Source organism: Olea europaea, unplaced genomic scaffold, assembly GCF_002742605.1.
Source record: "Olea europaea var. sylvestris unplaced genomic scaffold, O_europaea_v1 scaffold1085, whole genome shotgun sequence".
NCBI lineage: Eukaryota > Viridiplantae > Streptophyta > Magnoliopsida > Lamiales > Oleaceae > Olea > Olea europaea.
Genome location: NW_019228210.1, coordinates 145,933 through 167,400, shown reverse-complemented (window position 1 = coordinate 167,400; position 21,468 = coordinate 145,933). Strand labels below are relative to the sequence as shown.

The 21,468-nt window shown below is 33.4% G+C and overlaps 1 protein-coding gene across 1 annotated transcript in view; it reads right to left on the bottom strand.

The window, feature by feature from the left end:
- Positions 1 to 4,278: 4,278 nt before the first annotated feature.
- LOC111373225 (E3 ubiquitin-protein ligase RNF149-like) overlaps positions 4,279 to 21,468 on the bottom strand; it is a 21,984-nt gene continuing 4,794 nt past the window's right edge. The window contains exon 2 of the mRNA XM_022995732.1: positions 4,279 to 4,662. Within this exon, the coding sequence (XP_022851500.1) occupies positions 4,279 to 4,662 (384 nt within the window). The remainder of the gene's footprint in view (positions 4,663 to 21,468) is intronic.

Sequence of the window (21,468 nt, the reverse complement as noted above, 5' to 3'; positions counted from 1 at the left end):
CACCAAGAAATTCTACATAGATAACTATCTGAGTGTTAGTGGTTAATCTCTAACGTTTGATAGTGGAATTGGTCCTTCGACTTGAGATTGTCATGGTACCTTATATGAGGATAGTCATACTTTGACGGTGTTGGGTGTTGCTCTGCCAAGGACCGCTAATACGACATCATTCGGGTATGTCAAGAATCGTATGAAAGTTGTGAATGATCAATAGAGGATTTGTCGCTCTTAGATAGTAAGAGATTATGAACTATGTTTTATTCAATTAAGTCAATACGAAATCTTTGGCCAAGGTGTATTCATAAGTCAAAAATGAGTTTTCGACTTATATTGACTTAATAGTGAAGTGAAAGATATGATCGATAATTGGGATTGACACACTTCTTTATCTCGTAATTGATCAGATCATATTGACGAAGAGATTATAGTTTCACGGTAAACGAACGAGTTTAATTTTGTCATACCGCATAACATTTCTCGTCACATGTATTGCCTTGAGACATTGCTAAGTGTCAATTTGGGATGGCGAGTGTGAATTTGTGATAAATTAAAAGGGCGTTTTAATTTATCAATTTTGTTAGATCAAAATAATATTTCACATCGTTAGGTATCGTGATCGGGAACCTGATGGGTCGCACACAAAAGAGAATTTGAAGATTGCAGTTTGTCAATTAATTAATTTAACAATTATTGGATAAATTAATTAATTGGGTTGGCTATTTATAGGCCCAAATTAATTAATTGGATTAATTAATTCACGGACCTAATTCAATTAAATGGATTAATTAAATATTGGACTAGGTAAGACCCAGCCCGTTTGGGCTTATATAAATAACTGATTAGGGTTTACAATTTTGTAGAGAATTCATTATTCTTGCTAGCACAAAAAAGAAGGCATTAATTCTACAATCTTATTCTCTGTATGGATAACCGTTGGAGGTCGGACAATTGGACAATTGTAAGTGACAGATCAAGGTTGCTGGAACGAAAGAATTACAAAAGAGTTTCCAGAATCAAGGCAAAAAGTTTGTAGATCTCGTAAAAGGTACAATATTTATCACAATTTCTATCTGAACACAAAGATGAATTCTGGTGGGAATCGAAATCTATTTTAATTTTTCGCTGCACATGTTAAGTAGATCCCCAACAATGGGGACTATATTATTTTGATTAAACTTTCATGAAACAAATGCAATATTCTCTTTAGTTTCTAGTAAGTTTTCACTAATTAATGTTGGTAAGATACCGAATCAAAACTTTCTTACTTTTATATTGATATTCATGAAGATTGGATTACATATAATTGATGTTTTCCCCTTTTTTCACCTCATAGCTAGGCATGCTGAACTATGGCATTAGATCTTGATATGGTTCCAATTTGGCTAACTAGCAATGAGTTCTATTTTACTACTACTTTTGACTTATCATTAGTCATGCATTAATGACAGATTTGTACTCATAATGCTACTCTTATATAGCACCATTAAGGGTGACAATATATATGTCATTATGTGAATAGTTCAATTAAATGTAAGAATCTCATCAAATTTCTCCTATCATATAATGAAATGTAGCACCATTGCCTTTTTGTTATTGTTTTTAATGATAACTAATTGTGAAGGAGTGTAAACTGCTAGGAATGTAACTCAAATTAGAAGATTGAAGAAGCATAATTTGACTAGAGTTGGAAAGGAGATCAAATTTCTAATTGTAACTAATTTATTACCTTTTGGGACTCTACTTAGGGTTTGACCATGTAGAATAAATATTAGGCTCCTTTGTTACTTTAGGTAGTGTAACAAAATAGAAGCCAATTGCTAAATTGTTTTGTATTCTCCACATTGTTGAATTAATAAACATCATCCTTTGCCATTAATCATTTATTTTTTCTTTACTTCTAAACCTTATTTTTCGGTGTGTGATCTAGTATACTTCAATATTGTCATATAATCTAGTTCTTTAAAACCCGGTTTGGAATCAACATATGTTATTGAAGCTTCCATGCCCTAACAAATGGTATCAAAGCGAGGCTGTTGATTTTCTGTGGATTGGTTGAGATTTTTTTTCGAGATGGTTGGGTTGAAGTATGATATTCCACAATTAGATCGCAATACAAGGTTCTCATTGTGGCAAGTAAAGATGAGGGCAGTTTTGGCGTAGTTGGATTTGGAAGATGCGTTGCTGGGTTTTGAGAGAATGCTAGTTGGATGGACAATGGAGGAGAAACAACAGAAGGATTGGAAGGCTACGTCATTGATTCATTTTCATCTATCCAACAACATTCCGCAGGATGTCTTGAAGGAGAAAATGGCGGTTGCTTTATGGTTGAGGTTGGAGCAGTTGTGTATGACTAAGAATCTTACAAGTAAACTGGTTCTTAAGCAGAAGCTGTATTCACATCGCATGGCAGAAGGAAAATCGTTGGAAGACCATGTTGCCGTGTTCAAGGAAATAGTTGCAGATTTGGAAACATTGGAGGTTAAGTGTGATGAAGAGGATCTTGCCTTGATCCTATTGTGTTCACTGCCTTGGTTTTTTTACATCATTTTGGGATACTATCTTGTATAGTCGAGATACTTTGACCATAGAAGATGTCTATGATGCTTTGCACTTAAAGGAGAAGATGAAGCATTTGGTTGGAACTACATCAAGGGATTGGGAAGCTCTTGTATCTCAATGTGGTTGACAAAGAGGTAGATCGAGAGTCAAATTTAGCAATGTGACCTGTTACTGCTGTAAAATGAAGGGACATATTCGAAAGGATTGCAATATGTTGCAAGTGAAAGATAATTTAGCTGCAAATCATGGGGGTGTAACCTTTGAATTCAGAAGAAATCAATGTAGTTAAGAATTGTTTAGATGACGAATGTGTGATGTTGACCGTGGTATCTGATTGTTGATCGTGGTATCTGATGTGGAGTCTAGGCTTGACGAGGAGTGGATTCTTGATTCATTATGTTCTCACCATATGTGTTTCGATAGGAATTTATTTCAGACATATGAGGCTGCTCAGCAAGGTGGAGTTGTAATAAAAAACAATCAATCTTGCCATATTGCTGGGATCGGTCGATTTAAATTGAGGCTGCAAGATGGAACATGTAGAACAATTGATCAGGTTCGACATGTTCCTGACCTAAAAAGAAATCTCTTTTCACTAAGTACCCCAGATGCAAAACAGTATAAATTCTCTGGAGGAGGTAGAGTTTTGAAGGTCCGAAAGGGAGTTCGGGTTTTATTGGAGGGACGGAAAAGATCCCAATTGTACATTATATAGGGGAGTGCAGAACTTCTTAGGAGACATTTGGACAACTTTAGTACTATAGTGGAAGTTTAGTTTGGTACAGTGCCTCTTGGGTTGGGCTCTGAGTCGGTTCAGAACACTACTAGGGAGAATGTTGGTGATCCCGCTTTGCCACTAATTTCAGCGAGTACATTGTGTTCAATTGCTGAGGTAGGACTCATTGAGCGTAGGTACCGTCGTGTCAGCAATGTCTGGGATACTTCTGGAGATTTTGAAGGCGATAGTTTCAGCAAGGGGCTTTCTAATTAAGCATCTGGTTTGGTTCTCACTAAAGAGTGTGCTTCAGTCCTATGTGATCAACATTAATTCCTTGGTGGAATTGGGAACCCTGTGTTTGGGTTCGGGTGTTGGTTGTGGACGTCGGGTAGAGGACGATTTTTGGTTTCTATGGAGTGGTTGATGTGTTAAGGGGATTCAACCAGTTCATTTCATTGTAGACGGATTTGAAATCTAGGAGTTTCATTTGTTGCACCGGAATTTGAGTCAAGGTGGTGATTGTTAGGAATGTGACACATATTAGGAGATTGAAGAAGCATAATTTGACTAGAGTTGGAAACGAGATCAAATTCCTAATTTTAGCCTAATTTCTTACCTTTTGGGGCTCTACTTAGGGTTTGACCATGTAGTATAAATATTAGGCTCCTTTGTTAGTTTAGGTAGAGTAACAGATAGAAGTCAATTGTTAAATTGCTTTGTATTATCCATATTGTTGAATTAATAAACATCGTCCTTTGCCATTAATCCTTTGTTTTTTTTCTTTACTTCTAAACCTTGTTTTTCGGTGTGTGATCTAGTATATTTCAATATTGTCATAGAATCTAGTTCTTTAAAATTCGATTTGGAATCAACGTGTGTTATTGGAGCTTCCGCGCCCCAACATGAACTTTGTTGCCATCTCTAATAGATGAATACAAGATATCATCGTTAATATTACAACCAACATTAACTGCATTTGACAATAATGTTTCATACTAGACCTAGCGCAGCCACCAGGTACGGTGCTTGTCCCTTGGTCTGGTGGTGCAGTGGTTAATAAGTATCACCTCCCCTTCTGCATGGTGGAGGTTGGCCAGTAGTGGCGACGGAATTAGGTTATTCCGGCAAAGTGGACATGTTCTGCGCCCATAACCTACCCACCTATCCAGGCAAACCCTGTGATACAGATGGTTGTATCTCAGCTGTTTAACCTCATCCCCTTCATCAATTCTGCACAAGCAAACTGTACACACTCCTGATGAGTCCTCACACTCTGCATTATTATTATTTTCATAACGCGTTACAGTAAGGTCATCAACATGGTCTGGTAACTCGTTATCACGATGCTGAAAAAAGGGTTGGTATAAAAGGTAATCCCATGCCCACTGCAGCAAGCTTGCAATCAGAATAATGTATTTCATTATCTCAATCGATCTTGGCTGCAGCCTCATTTGAATCATCTTATATGTATAGAATATTGTTACTTGGAAACTAATGCTATATTGCTGCAGCATTTCATATGGAGAATAACTTATATAGACATTTTAGAGAACGAGAGAGAGATGACTGTTTTGTTCTCTTACATGAAAATAAAATTTTCTGTGTGCCACATATTTTTCACGAGTTAAATAAACATCCACATTTTTCTAATATAGCATGAATATATTATGTGGATGGCCATTGTTTGTTTCGTAGGCGGGGTACTTCTTGGAATATTTTTCAAGGATTTTTCCAAGGAAAATTTATAGAATTCATAAAAAATTTTGAAATGGAAAAATATGTCCGTATTTTTTTTTTTTTTTTTTTTGGCTCATTTTTTTGGCTCATCTTTGAATGTTGCTTCGACACCTTCATCTGTGAAAGGTTTCCTATGCAAAAACCCTGAACTTGTAGCATAACTCATTTTTCAATTTTTGTTATGTGATCATATTTTTCTTAAAAATAAGGAAAACATTTTTAAGGAAAGATAATTTTTATTTTCCTTTGCTCTCTCTCTTTTATCCCTTCTTTCTCATCTACCAACTAATAAAAATGGACAAATATAATAGTTTCTAAATTGAAAACTAAATCATTAAAACACATATAATTAATAATTTTCATACAAATAAATTTTAGACAATTGAATTGCCTAGAATATTTTTATTTCTATACAAATTCAATTTTCATGCTCGCAATCAAACACACCTTAAAGATGGCACTCCAATAATAAAAAAAAAAGGTTCGTTGGTTTAAATTGGTCCATTTAAAATTAGTTTTATTGATTTATCGCTAGTGTTTCGACCTGGAAAATAAACTCATTGGAAAATTTGGGAAGCGTGATATAGACACAAATATTCGGAAACTTTAACTAAAAATTGAACTTTTGTTGGTTTTTATTGCGGGTTGCAACTGGTAATTAAATCAATTAGGGGAAACTAAAAATTAATTCAATTCCAGTGCACTTGGAAGACAAATGGAAGTTGGGTTACGTGGCATTTTTGGAACATGTTAATCTTGATATTGATCCTAGAGAAGCAATGCACAAAAATTCAGTCAATAATGCTTCGGATTCATTAATGAAGACTATAATGAAGTATTGAATTTTTCAAAGTTGGAATATAATAGTAAATTTAGCTAAAGATGTCAATAATGCTTCGGATTCATTAATGAAGACTATAATAAAGTATTGATTTTTTCAAAGTTGGAATACAATAGTAAATTTAGCTATATCCTTCAGGAAGCAAGACTAAAAGTGATTTGGGATCTCAATAAATTTACTCAGCTCAGTCATACGAAGAGGAATTTAACTAAGGTATACGAAGTATAGTTCTTTAGCTTTTATATTTTACTCCTTATCACTTATGGGACTAATCTAATTTTATTGTAATTTTAACTAGAGGACAGATCCAACCTACCTCCCAAGTCTTTATTTCATATTACTAACATTATTAATATAAAAGCCACTTATAGTGGGTTAAAAAATAACTTGACCTAATATTATTTTTACCACTGTGTGTAGTAAATTATACGTTCCTCAACACCTGCCATTTTTTCCCTTAAAATCCTCATCCTTTTATTCAGACTTGGGATCGACTACTTAATTGCCGAATAAGCTGCGTTAAAATGATACATGAATAGCTTGTTATGTGTACATATTTTTTTAAAAAATCAAAATATTATGAAGAAAATAAAAAACGTTTGATTATATGAATGAAGAAATTAAATATCATTTGTTTGATTAAATGCAATTTTTTCATGCTTATGTTGTATAAGAAAATAGGCGTCTTGCCAATCCTTCACGCAATTCAATGTTTTTAAAATATATTCTTTGAGACAACTACTAACCTCAGACATATTTGCTTATCTACATTAAAAGTAGACTCCAAAGTTATAGTGCTAATTGGAGGTATCAGTAGATCTTTTGCAATGGCAAAAATAATAGGATAATTTCGTCCATTCTTCCATAAAAAATCAAGTAAATCAAATTGTATTGCATCTACATGCTCTATGCTCCTAAGCATTTGGTGAGTAAAATATTCAACTAATTCCTCAAGTATTTTAGTAGGACTTCCGTCCAATGTTGGATTATACGTAAGTGACATACTAGAAGAATAACCTTCGGCATTATATCTTTCATCCCTAATGCATTCGAATAAATTAACTATTTCTGCATTGTCATCTTTAAGATTAGTGGAACAGGTACATGCGATGGGTGTCTGACTAATATTTGCACCCATAAGGATGCATACAATTTGTACATAGAAGTTAAAGAGGTCTCTAAATGCGAATAAGTGATAGGTTGGTCAAAATTTAAAAAAATTTATGATTTGTCGAATAAAATATTTAGTGACTTTTAAATTATACCAAGAGTCCATTACTCTGGTAAAAGAAAATGACAAAAAGACATTCACGATCTCTTGAACTAGTTGGGTATGCTTACATTTTGGTCCGATTACTTGAGTTGCATTCGTATGATCTACCTTTTGAGTTAATTTTGCCAACTATGTTGAGATTGCCATCAGTGAGTTAACATCGTAGATTCCAGCAGCTTGCTTCCCACTTGATTTTTCTGATGGCCAAAGTGCATTAGTGAATGTAAAATTGTCCATGATTTGATAGACTTGATCCGTTGTTCTTTTTGTGATCGAACCATTACATGCAAAGTCCACGTTAGCCTTGCTTGTCAAATTTAGCCAAATTTAGAAATACTACATTTGAAGCCATTTTTGCAGCCTATGATGTGGACACTAATGGAGCAATCCCTTGTACCTTTCCCGAGCCTCATATTAGCATTCTGAGTCAAGCTGAGATTATGTAGTGATTTTATGCTCAACTAAACAATCCTTTCAAGTGGGAAATATTTGTTTAGAAATTTCTGGCTCAGACCATTCCAGTTGTTGATGTTGTTAGGTGGAAAAGTATCCAACCATTCCTTGGTCAGGTCTCTTAAAGGGCCTTAGGTGGATTGCACTTGAAATCCTTGGATATTTAATTGTTGCACACATGTTCAGAAATCTTGAGATATGAGCATTGGAATTTTTAGTAGATCTCTCAAAAAATTGTAATGCGTTCTGGAACATATTGATCTCTTCCATCCTCAAATGAAAATTTACTTGACCAAATGCCAAATGCAATGCTAGATTGGCTTTCCACGACCGGTGAAAACAATGTATTCTGCCATCAACCTTGCTACATTTACATTCAATTCAATGGCCGCCTGATTTTTTATGTTTCTGCCATTGATTCTGCCAGTTGTTTTGGTGTGCTTCTAACTATTCGCTTCTCCCCAACCCGAATGTTCACTCGATTTTCGAATCAAATTGAACAAAATCACATTGTCTCGAACTTTGCATACGTCTTGAAAAATAAAGATAGAAAACACTGAAACAATTTTCTAATTAATGAGACTAACTAAATAAGCAATAAAAATTCAAACTAAAGCTAGAATTAACTAAAACTAATTATATACAATAATCTCCAGTAATGAGGTCAAAAATTTGATCTGTTTGACTTCTCGTAAATGAACAAGATCATGAACAAAAATAAAGTAGTGAATTGAGTGTCGTACCCACGAAGATTATGAATATAATCTAGTGTCAATTAACTTCAACCTTAATTGAATAGTTAAATTGGTTTGAGTATTTTCGCTAAATGTCTAATTATATTAACTAAGCTAATTATGAAGGTTTTTGTCAAATTCAAGAATGATAAGACTTTGAATTTCCCTTGATAATCCATTTTTAATACAATTAAATATCATGGCAATATATACTTATTCATGTTGATCAATATTTCTAAGTTAATTAAAAGCATATCTCAATGTTAGTAACATCTATCCATTCATGTGATCTTCCTATATCTCTATGAAAGATGCGAAATATGAAAACACGAATTAAAAATGCTAGAACATTTATAGAAATTATGCATGCATTGTTCTATCCCTATCGGACTTTTCAATAATTGTTATAAATGCTATCTATTCTATTATTTCTCTTGAAAATCGATAAAAGTCACATTCAAGACAATTGGTGATCAAGCAATTGAAAAGACTTTAAGAGTCAACAACAACCATTTATGAATTCACACATATTGGATGTCAAATCACTTATTTTATATTAAAATTTTCATAACAAGAGTTCCTCTGGATCCTAACAATTTCAAAATTTGCTTAGCATATGGTACGTATAAGAAAACATATGAATTCTATAGAACATCACAAGGACTATATATATGATGAATAACAACGAATAATCTTGACGTTCTTGAATTTCTTTGATGAATTTTGAATTGTTTCTTTAATTCTTTGACCAAAAATTTGATTAATTCTTCAATTGATTTGCTTCTTGCACTTGCCTCTTGATTGTATCTCCCGATATTATAAACTTGTCTTTCCTTCGGTGTATGAATTGATGGAATTACGGATGTAATATGTGTATGAATGATGTAGAAAAGGTTTCCCTAAGGTTTCATACTATTAGGAATTTGTAGGAGTCAAAATTTCGTTGAAAATCACATCCAAATTGATTTTCGAAAGAGTTCCAATCGAATAAAGAAAGTTTCCTTTGTGAGCCCATATTTTTGTCTTTGCAAAGTTATCAGTATTTTAATCATAACATTCACTCCCTATATCCGATTGATACGATTTAAAGTGCATTCAAAATCTAAATTGAAGGGCTATAACTTCATGAGAAATAGAATGTTTACTATTCCAAAAACAGGTCTCAATATTTGGCTAAAAATTTGGAATATAACTTGTGGGATTTAAAATTGATTTATGATAATATTTTAATCCTATTTCATTCCTTTTTGACTTCTCATGGTATCCAATTGACTTTTAACAATCGTTAGGTATCATCTTATGGTCCGATTCAACTATTGGATATTTGCAATTGGGTCCTAAACTTTGGATTTTGCCTTTTTTTCTTCTCTTTTTCACTTCTTTCGTTCAATTTCACTTCCAATCATTGAGCTTTACCTAATAAACGAAATATACAATAAATAAGGTTATAATTGCTCAAAAAAGCTATTAAATATCTATATTTTAGACTTAAATAAGTATAAAAGCTACACTTATTATTGATATGTACTAGTGCACTCCTAATTCTATCCATTTCATGCTTAATATGTTTCATATCATCTTGCATAATTAAGTTCAAAATGTGACACACACACAATGAACATGAAACAAACAACCATTGAAATCAGGACTAAGTACTCTACAAAATTTATTTACAACAGGTTTATTAACACTAGCATTGTGAAATGTAAAAGAACAAATTTTACTTTTACCAAAATTTCCCTAATAATTGCATGATAGAGTTAAAAATTGTTAGCACTCTAAGGAAATTTAATTATCTAAACAGTAATAATTTTTTTTATGCATCACCCAAAGTGGGCCTATGTAGTCGGCAATTGCTGCTATATAACTTTTTGATTTATACTTTTCCATAAATCTAAAGCAAGCAATATACGTCATCATAGTTTTGTAAATCACTAATCAATTGATTTTGGGTCTAATGAAATAATTTATAGTATTATTATGAAGTGTGTTCTCAATCAACATTATGTACTTGGTTGGAGACATTCTTTCACAAATGCTGTGAAATGCTCGCTGTCGACTATGCTTAGCGACAACTCAACACCGACAATGAAATTTACCATTCCATCGCGAGTTCCATCCTTCAAATACATCTATGTGCTTAGTGACAAAGAACCGTCGGTAGAAAGAGTACCAAAGGGTAGTAACGTTTGAGATCTATCAACAATTCCCTATTTGGCAGTACATTTGGTTCAATGACGGCTGAGATGGGTAGTACTGATACCCTTCTATCATGTCAATTTATACACTGCATTTCATTCTGGGACTCTATTAATGATATGCCATTGTAATAAATTTAAAATATTCCCAACTCTTTGCAATTTTTTCCCTTTCTCTTTCTCTTGCTTCGAGAAGTTGTAGTTTGACCTCGCTAGCATGTTCATCGATATCATTCATATATATTTGATTATTACTACCATGAGCATTGTCACCATGCTATTCATGTCAAATCATAGGGGATGGAGACATCGTTGAGATTGATAAATTGACATTGTGACATCATAGGTGATTGGACGTCAAACAATCTCTCAACAAAATAACAGGATAAATGTGTATTATGGATAGCGATGAAATGTATGAATTGGATAATGTATAGTGTAGAGAATAGAATTGAGAGAATGTATATAAAATAATTGAAATTTGAATATAATAAAACTTATAGAATGTATGTGAATTATGTAATAATGAATGTATGTGTATGTAAATTGTATTGAGAGGAAGAATTGTAGAATTATTGAATAATGAAGGAATAGTAGACAGAACAGAGATATTGTTGAAATTGTAGTGAGAAAAATGGTGGAGTTTTGAGGTACTTGTTCTACCTCCTCAATAGAGAACATTCGGCACTTCGATGTACGATAAGCAAATGCAGAGCCATGGGCAGGCAATTAATCAAGGCGTTACTATCCTAAGTGATATCATCTGAGGCGAAGGACTAACCAAAATGTTCCTTCTCGAAGTGATGTAACCAAGTCGTTACTACGTATGGGAGAAGTGCCTCTCCGACGCCTCTACTCAAGATACGAATCTTTTAATCAAATATCTATCTGACATCTCTGTAATGTGTCAACTCCAAGGCAGAAAAATTAAATTTCCGATCAGCTAGGAAATGATTGATGGATGCCTACGAGTAGACGCCTCGCACCATCAGATGAGTCGACAGGTCCTATATCCAATGGTGCTTCCTTCAACCTTCTCCCTATAAATATAAGAGCGCTCAACCTAAACAAGGTAAGGTTATTTCAAAATTTAAGTGCTCTCTCATAAAATGCCGGCGATTATCGGGAAAATCCCAGAAAGGCATTGTTCTTGAATAAAGAACAAAGTGAAAGTTCTAGTTAAACGCCCAGATTAGGTTTTTCATTAGAGTGGAAAGTGAAATCAATAAGTTCAAGCAATGAGGATATTAATCCTAGGAAAATGAGAGAAGCCTCTAAAGAAAAGGTTCTCCCGACAAACATCACATCTTTCGTGATATTCCCGCCTCGACGTTCTTACTGGGAACCCACATTTCAAATGCTAATGTTGGCATCGCGTTCAGCGTGGCTGATGCTAAGGTCTGTCTTGTGGTGGGGACCATGATGTTCCCAACTTGGTTCCATTGTTAGCTAACCAAATGTGTGGTGGGACCTCTTCCCATCTACCTATGAGGCGACGGAAACCTTTTCGTTGTTCTGTTTCGATGGTTAATCATTTTTTCATTGACAATCTCTACTCTTATGATCTTCACTAGCTTATCATAAGTGGTGGGATTCTTATTTGGCACATCCCACCAAAATAAAATGTTCATATTGAGGCCTTCATTCAAGGTCGAAAGGGCTTCCTTGGTTGTAACCTATTCACAATAAGCTATCTTGCCAATGAAGCGGGCCAGGTAATTTTTAAGCGTTTCACCTATTGCTTGTCTCATATCCTATAGGCATTGAATGAGGCCTTGCCTTCTCTCCAGGACACATATTGATTTCAAAATGCCGTTTTAAGGTCGAGCCAACTCCTAATAATTAGTGGGGACAACTGGCTATTCCAAACCTCGACCGCCCCGCTCAAGGATAGATGGAAAACCTTGCACTTCAAGGCTGGCGAAGCTCCTCTTAAGCTCATCTACGTCTGGTACTTATTGATGTGCTTCTTTGGATCACCCTTCCTTTCGTACTTTGGGATTTTAGGGTGTACGAAGTTGGTGGCTAATGAAAAACTTCAAAGTTCCCATGAGAAGGGAAGGTTGTCATCGTAGCCATCCAGTTCATATGATCGACACGGTTCCTCAAAGTTATTTCCATCAAGCTAGTTTTGATGTTGTGGTCGGGATGCCTCTCCCCGACTCCCCCAATTCATCTGGGGTCATCTTTCCTACCTATATCTAGGCGAGGAGGCTGTGCCTCCTAGCCTTTTTTTGTTCCTACTGAGTCTTTCGTTGGGCGGAGCGGACTTTGTACACTTTTTTATCATTTCATTTATTATTCCTCCATTTCTTTTTAGGGAAATTTTTATCTTTGTTGTACTTGGCTTGACTAAAATTATTCAAGCTTTCAGTTGGAGGTTTTGAATTGGATAAGGATTTCTCAACATGTATAGCTTCCTTATGTTTAGATTTAAGTTCTAAATCTTTGTTCCTTAGAGAGTCATGGATAATTTCAACAATTAAGTCACTTCTAACATATTCTAAGGCATTTCAAATGTCTTTATACTTATCACCTAGGGCATTAAGTAGACCAACTACCTTTTGATCATCTGAGATCTTTTCCCCACAATAAATAAGGTCTTGAGTAATCTTATTGAACCTATCTATATTCTCTTCTAGATCTACACTAGAATCAAACTTATATCTGAAAAATTGTTTCCAAAGAAAACATTTACTGAACAGGGACTTAGTAACATATTGTTTCTCTAAAGCTGTCCAAAATGTAGCAGCAATTTCAATCTTTCATTTTTTTTATTACAGAATCAGATAAGTAGAGGAACAAAGTGCTCCATGTTAAATCATCTTGTTCAATCTTCTTATCTATAGATAGGGTTTCTAGCCAAGATTCATAAATTGCTTAAACACATTTTAATTGCATCAAAAGGGCTTTCATTTTTTGGCTTCAGAGACTAAAGTCTCCTTTACCATCCCAATGCTGAATATCAATTTTAGTGACATGCTATGAAAATATGTTACAATCATGTTCAAGAAAGGTACGACAAGAAGGCAAGTATCAAATTAAATTGAATAGATCACACAGTGTATAATATATACAACAGGAGTACAAAGTCAGAATGTTCACACTCAGAATGTATAAGTATTAATACACATATTAGCGATTTCAGCAGTTCAACAATTTGTGATTATTAACTCGACACTTGTATATCACAATATACACTAAGCAAAAATATGATATTGAAGCAAAAGTAAAGAAAAAAACCCCTAATGGATTTCCTTGACCAAACCTAATTCCCTCAGATAAGAGGACCCTAGAAAAAGGTAAATCATGGGGTTTTTTTCAGAAAATTTCTAAATTTGACTTTGAAAAACAAATTTTCAACAAGTATACAAGTGGGGGTTAGAAAAATTATCACGAAAACTGAAAACTGTGCAAGAAATACCACCGATCTACACAAGATTCAGATTGATAAAGCCTTTCACTATAAAGCAATAATAGATCTATCAGACTTGATGAATTTACAAAAAACAAAAGAGTCAACAAAAATGAGATTGTATGAGATTTTAAAGGGGTTTCAAGTTTGAAAAAAATTCCAAGCTCTAATACCACTGTTGGTCCCCAAAATTTGTAACTCAACTAATTTAATGAAAATACACAAAATAATTGCAAGAAAGTAAGAACACAAAGGAATTTTTTGGCCCACGGCCCAGAGATTTGATGACTGCTTCTAATGCCTAATCTCCTATTGAGTATCCGTTAGGATTTGTTCGAATCCACTACTATAGCCCCAAAATGGGCAAAATTCAGAGTTACAGAAAGAACACCAAAGTTCTATCCCTCAAACCACAAATAACCCTCAGAAATTACATCTCAACCTCGCCAAGAGGCAGATCATTTCACTCACTCACTCACTCACTCTCTCTCTCTCTCTCTCTCTCTCTCTCTCTCACACACACACTAATACGATTTTACTAAGAAATTACAGAGGATTCATCCAGAAGATAAAGAGTGTACAAAGAAGAGGGATCACCGTCAAGTGAGAGAAAATTAGGGTTCATAAAACTACGGCCACAATGGTTCAACTTCTCATTTTATAAGAAAGAGAGCCAATATAATGATCCGATGACTATCCATTTGCCAAATATCAACAATCAGGTATATACTGACTTTAATAAGTAAAAGTGTGTTAATAAAATGCATTTTCTCCAGTTCTGGAAACTTTAGAGTAATGGATCAAATCATTGGGTTGGGTTATCCCATATTAGGATAATTGGATCATTAGTAAACTTGGGCTCAAGACTTACAGCCATAGTTATTAAACCCGACCCGACCATTGACCCGGTCAAGGCACTGGGTCTCGGGCTATTGGTCGAACCGGTGGGTTAGTGGTTAAATCGGTGGGTCAATGTTTAATAATTATAAAATATTTTTTAAAGTATAAAGTTTTTCTTTTAGATGAAACAAAAGAAAAAATATATCTATTATTAATTATTTATATATTTATATATTATTTTGTTAAATATTCAATTCATGTTAATCAAAGTAGTTACTATAATTTTTTAAAAATATTTTTAACAAACTATAAATAATTTACATAAATATAATCATTGTAAATACATAATAATAAACACTTGATCTCTAGTGGTTATGTAGTACTCATTTAACCTAGAGGTCTAAGGTTCAAGTCCTTTTGAGAATAAAAAAATTTATTTTTAAATCTTTGTCAAACCAGTCAATCAGCTGAGTTAATATAAAAATTGTCAATTAACTCGGTCAACTTGACGAGTCAACTCAATTTTTACCGAGTCAGTTGCATATTTATAAAAATATTCTACCCAGCCCGGTCAGGGGCCCAAGTTACGGGTTTTCCGGCCCTACCGGCCGATCCGAGTCGGGTTTGATAACTATGCTTACAGCAATCCAGACCTTAACAATCTCTACCTTGCTCGGATTTTGAGACCATGACTAAGTGGATTCTAACAAAAACTTCTTCACTTGCTCTTATTACCTGTTAAAAAATAGAAATTAGTAAATTTCAAGATTTAATAATCTTAAAGAATTTACCAAGAGGTATTACCTTTGTACCTGCATCAGTAGGATTTTTTTTAGTAGGGATTTTAACCAATTTATATCACCATTTTCAACTTATCATGAAAATTTGGATTTTTACTTAAGAAAATAGCACTTTGATTGTCTAAATATAACTCCACCTGACTTTTTATAAGTTTTAATTCACTTAGTATACCCATCAGCCAGATGGCTTCTTTTATTACCTCTATAGCAATAATATATTCAGCTTCAATTGAGCATAAGGCTATCATTTTTTGGAGTTTTGCTTTCCAATTAATGCGAGTATTATTTATCATATAGAAATATGCTATTGTAGACTTTCTATTGTCAGAGTTTCCAGCAAAATCAGAGTCTACATATCCTTTTAATTTTAAGCCATTTTTATCAGTTTTGAACACGAGTCCTAAGTTCCGTGTGCTTTCAGCTATTTGATTAAATTTTTCATGGCTTCCCAATGAAGCTAACCTAGATTGCTCATAAATCTACTTGTACACTTACTGCATAAACTATATCAGGCCTTGAACATTCTATAACATACATAATAGATCCAACAGCATTAGAATATGGCACATGCAACAATTTGGTAAGTTCATTTTCATTTTTAGGTGATTGATCAAGAGACAATTTCACATTTCCAAATAAAGCTAAGCTAACAGGTTTTGTCTCATGCATAGAAAATCTTTTAACCACTTTCTTGTAATATAGCTTTTTTGGGTTAAAAACAATTTTCCATCTATTCCTTTTTACTTCCATACCTAATATCTTCCTAGCAGGTCCTAAATCTTTCATCTCGAATTCAGACTTTAATTTTTCTTTTATAGAGCCTAAAGCAATAGAATTATGACCAGCCAGAAGCATATCATCCACATATAGAAAAAGGTAAAATAATTCAAAATTTTCATCCTTTTTGAAACAAAAAATGGGTTCATATTGAGATTTTCTAAACTTTAGGCCTTGTATAAAAAAATTAAATCTTTTATACTATTGTCTTGGAGCCTATTTTAGGACATACAAAGGCTTGCTTAACAGACGCACCAAGTGTTCTTTTTTTTCTTTTTTTTTTCTTTTTTTTTTCCCTTTTTTGCTTCCTTTGTTCCTTTTGTTTGCTTTTTATTTTTTATTTTTATCTCATTTGTTTTTTCTATTGTTTAATTTGTTTCATTTTTACTAAATTTTTTTTGAAATTTTTTATAAATTTTTTCATGTTATTTAAAATTTTTAGTTTGATTTAAAATTCTTTTTAAGTTTTCTTCTTTTTACGATAAAACGTTATTTTTAATTTTAATTAAATATTATTTATTTTTAATTTCATTATTTCAATTTTAATTAAAAAATTTATAATAAATTTTTAAATTTTTTTATTTTTGTCTGTACTTGTTTTTATTATTCTCATTTAATTTATTAAATTATTTGTTTTTTTATTAGCATCGGTGTAAAATGAATCTACGTTTTACGTATAATAGTGACAATTTGGTTTGCTTAATTTTTTGAGATTATGCTTTATTTCATTATTTCTTGTTCAATATTCTAGCATTTGAATTTTTGCAAGATGGAATATCATCTAGATGTAGATTGAGATAGATTTTTGGCGGATGATTAGCACGCAAATATTCTATGCCGGTCCTTTCTTTGGTCCCTGTATTAGTTGAGTGAGGTGCAGTACTTCAGGTAAACATCGATCCATTGCTCAGGCAAGTCAATGTCAATACCTTTCACTTCGACCTCGGGGGGCAAGGCTGATGCTTTTCTCTTTGTTTGAGCTTGCCCTAATGATTGGACTAAAGATACAGGGATGAAGCAGCTCATAACGGTACTCAGAGAAGCAATAGGCTAAACGATACTTATTTCCAGAGATAGGGAATGGTGCTTCTACCATAGTTAATTGGTGCAATCAGGGAGTGTGATTAGATATTAGACAGACGGAAGCTAGAACTGGTCTATATCCTTGAGAGCGTAGTGGTGTCGTATCATCATAAGAAGACTGCAATCGACCTTTTTCATTTGAAGATCATCAAAGATATTGGTGCTTTCAACAACTATTTGAGGGGCCAGAGATATTTTGAGGACACCGTACATGTTTCAATAGATCAAACTCGAAGCCCAAAAGGTCTATGTATAAGTACGATACTTGTGGATTGCCCTTGATAATGCAAGTAAATGTTTAATATAATCAACGTTAAAACATTGTTTATATTATATTTATATATAATAATTATATACGGTGTAGATCTGGTCATATGAAACTGTCTCTTCCTTAGGTATTCGATTTGTGAGGCGAAAGAATACATGTTGCCCTTGGATGCATTATTGATGAGCATCCTAAGCGGAAGGATATCTATATGGTAAACGATTTTCAGTTCTCCTCAACGACCCTCAGATAAGTATTATACATTTGCAATTTATGTCTGTTGTTTAAACATCTCGTCATATAGTAAATCAGTCTATCACACATCCAAGATTAACATCTTTCCAAATGATTTTCTTATTCTTGCTATGGAAGAAGATAGGAACGTTCCACTTATATTGGGTAAACCATTTCCAGCCATTAGAAAAGCTCTTATTGATTGCAAAAAAGGTTAGCTAATTTTGAGGATTGGTGTAGAACATGTCTCGTTTAATGTGTTTAAAGCCATGAAATATTCTATTAAGTTAGATCATTGCTTTTAAATCGATGTGATTAACAGCACAGCTTATGACATCTTCCAGCTGCATAATCCATCTAATTTATATAAGGTGTACATTTTGCATTCTCAATCCACTCATTCTAATTCTAGTGAGATGGACATATGTGCAAGATATCTTGAAGCTAATCCTCTATATATGTGCAGACAACACTTTGACGACATGGGCGCAGGTTCTACAAAGCCTTTTGCCATCAATTCAACAAGCTCCTAAGTTAAAGCTCAAGTAATTACGACCTCATTTCCATTATGCTTACTTTGGTAAATCTTCTGTATTGTCAATCATTATTGCAAATTTTATCAGTAAGCTTGAGGAAGAGGGATTGTTGTTGGTACTTATAAAAAATAAAACAACTATTAGATGGTCTATAACTGACATCAGAGGGATCAGCCCTACACTTTACTTGCATAAAATTCTCATAAAGGATAATTTTTTACCGCATTATAGACAAATAGAGAAGACTTAATTGGAATATGAAGAAGACAGTCAGAGCAAAATTGTTGAAGCTTTTGGATGCAGGGATCATCTATCATATCTCAAATAGTACATGGATCAAGCCTGTTCTAGTTATGTCGAAAAAATGAGGTATCACAGTGGTTAAGAATGTGAAGAATGAACTAACTCCCACTAGAAATATTATGGAATAGAGAGTTTTTATTGATCATCGCAAACTAACACTACCACTCGGGAGGATCACTTTTTCCTTTCATTTATTGATCAGATGTTGGAGAAATTAGTAGGTAACTCCCATTATTGCTTCTTGATGAATACTTCGATTATAATTAGATTTCAAGTGAAGACTTCATTTACTTATTCCTTTGCTTATCATAGGATTTCATTTGGACTATGCAATGCTCCTACTACATTTCGGTGTTACATGTGGCCATTTGCTTGGATGTGGTTGAGAAATTCATAGAGATTTTTATGGATGAGGGCTTAGTTTTTGGCTTTTCATTTGATGAGTGCCTAGAACACCTAAAATTATCTTACAATGATTTAAGGAAATAAATCTAGTACTAAACTAGGAAAAGTGTCACTTCAAGTACAAGAGGACATCATGTTGGAGCTCAAATTCTAGCTAAAGATATAGAAGTTGATAAGGCAAAGATTTAGGTTATTGAGAAATTACCAACATGAACTTTAGTTAAGGGTGTTCTTAGTTTCCTTGGTTATATAAGAATTTATTGCCGCTTCATCAATGTGTTCTCTAAGATCACTAAACCATTGGGTAATCTATCGGTTAAAGATGTCCCTTTTGACTTTTCTAAAGGGTGTCTATTGGCTTTCAACACTCTAAAAGAGAAATTATTTTCAACACCAGTAAAAATTATATCAAATTGGAGTTTACCCTTTGAATTGATGAGTGTTGCAAGTGATTAAGTGGTAGGAGTAGTATTGGAACAGCGCAAAGATAAAAATTTTCATGTGATCTACAATTCAAACAAGACATTGAATGATGTAAAGCTAAACTACACCATCAGTAAGAATGAACTTCTAACTATAGTCTATACCTTTGATAAATTTTGATCTTATCTAGTTCGATGAAAGGTAATAGTCTAAAAGTCCATGCAACATTAAAGTATGTAATGATAAAGAAAGATGCAAAACCAAGACTTGTCAAATGGGTACTATTCTTGCAAGAATTTGATTTAAAGATAAGAGACAAGAAAGGGAGTGAAAACACAATAGTTGACCATTTATCCCAACTTAAGCATGGAGATGAGGAAAAATCAATGGACATAAATAAGATGTTTTCAGGTGAACGTATCTTTAATGTGGAGGATGCACCATGGTATGTAGATGTTGTGAATTATTTAGCTAAATCCATCATTCTACCAAATTATTCAAGTTATCAAAAGAAGAAATTATTTTATTACTTGAAGTACTATTTTTGGGAGGATCTTATTCTCTACAAGTGAAGTCTAGGTCAAATTATTAAGTGATAGTTCCTAAAGAAAAGGTTGCTCAGACACTTGAGTGATGTCATTCATCTGCCAATACTGGACATTTTTTGTGGTTCAAAGATAGATGCAAAAATCTTATAGTCTGAGTTCTATTGACCTTTAATATTCAGAGATTTTTATGTTTTTGTGAATAGGTGTGATAGTTGCTAGCGCAAGGGAAATATCTCTAGAATGAATGTGATACCTTTGAATAATATCCTGGAGATAGAGCTATTTGACGTGTGGGAAATTGACTTCATGTGACCATTCTTCCCTTGTTCTTATATCAATATATTCTCATTACATTTGACTATGTCTCTAAATGGGTAGAAGCAATTGCATTACCGACTAATGATGCCTAGGTGGTTATAAGTTTCTTGAAAAATATATTTTTACTCAGTCTGGCACACCCCATACAATTATTAATGATAGGGTAAACACTTCTATAGTCATCAATTTGAGTCATTGTTGACTAAATATGGCATCTAACATCATATAGCTACCCCTATCGCCCTCAGACTAGTGGGCAAGTCAAAATCTTAAAAGAGAGTTGAAGCGTATCCTTAAGATAAATGTAAGTTCTTCGAGAAAAAATTTGTCTAAGAACTTTGATGATGCTATGTGGGCCTACAGAATTACCTTCAAGACCCCTATAGGCATGTCTCCCTATCGTTTAGGTTTTAGGAAAACGTATCATCTGGCAGTTGAGTTAGAGTATCGAGCTTATTGGGCCGACAAAAACTTGAATTTTTATTTGAAGGTAGCGGGTGAAGAAAGACTACTTCTGTAACGACCCAAATTTTTATTTTATTTTATTTTATTATTATTATTATTATTATTATTATTTTATTATTTTAGTCGCTGCCAACTTTATTATAAAATGATCAAATTTATTGGAAACCACATAATTAATAAATTTGATATTTATCATCTTAAAATGAAATGACATTTGACCGTATTTAACATCTTTTATACTAGCATGATTAGTGAATATGGGTTATGAATATTTTTATCATAAAATCCAATTCAAAGTACAAATGAATAATACAACTCCACTGCATAAAGTTAACTGTGGGAGGCAGACAATTGAAAATTTGGTGTGAAGTACAGAATCATTGTTTTGGCCATGCATATTATAAATCTTGAAAAGGCTGTAGATGCCTTAGCAAAATGCAAAAGTCTTTGATGTGAATTTGACAGTTAATCAATTTTCTTTTAACCATTAAAATCGATAAAAACAGTAACATATAGTTCGAGCTCTATTTAAAATGAATTAAA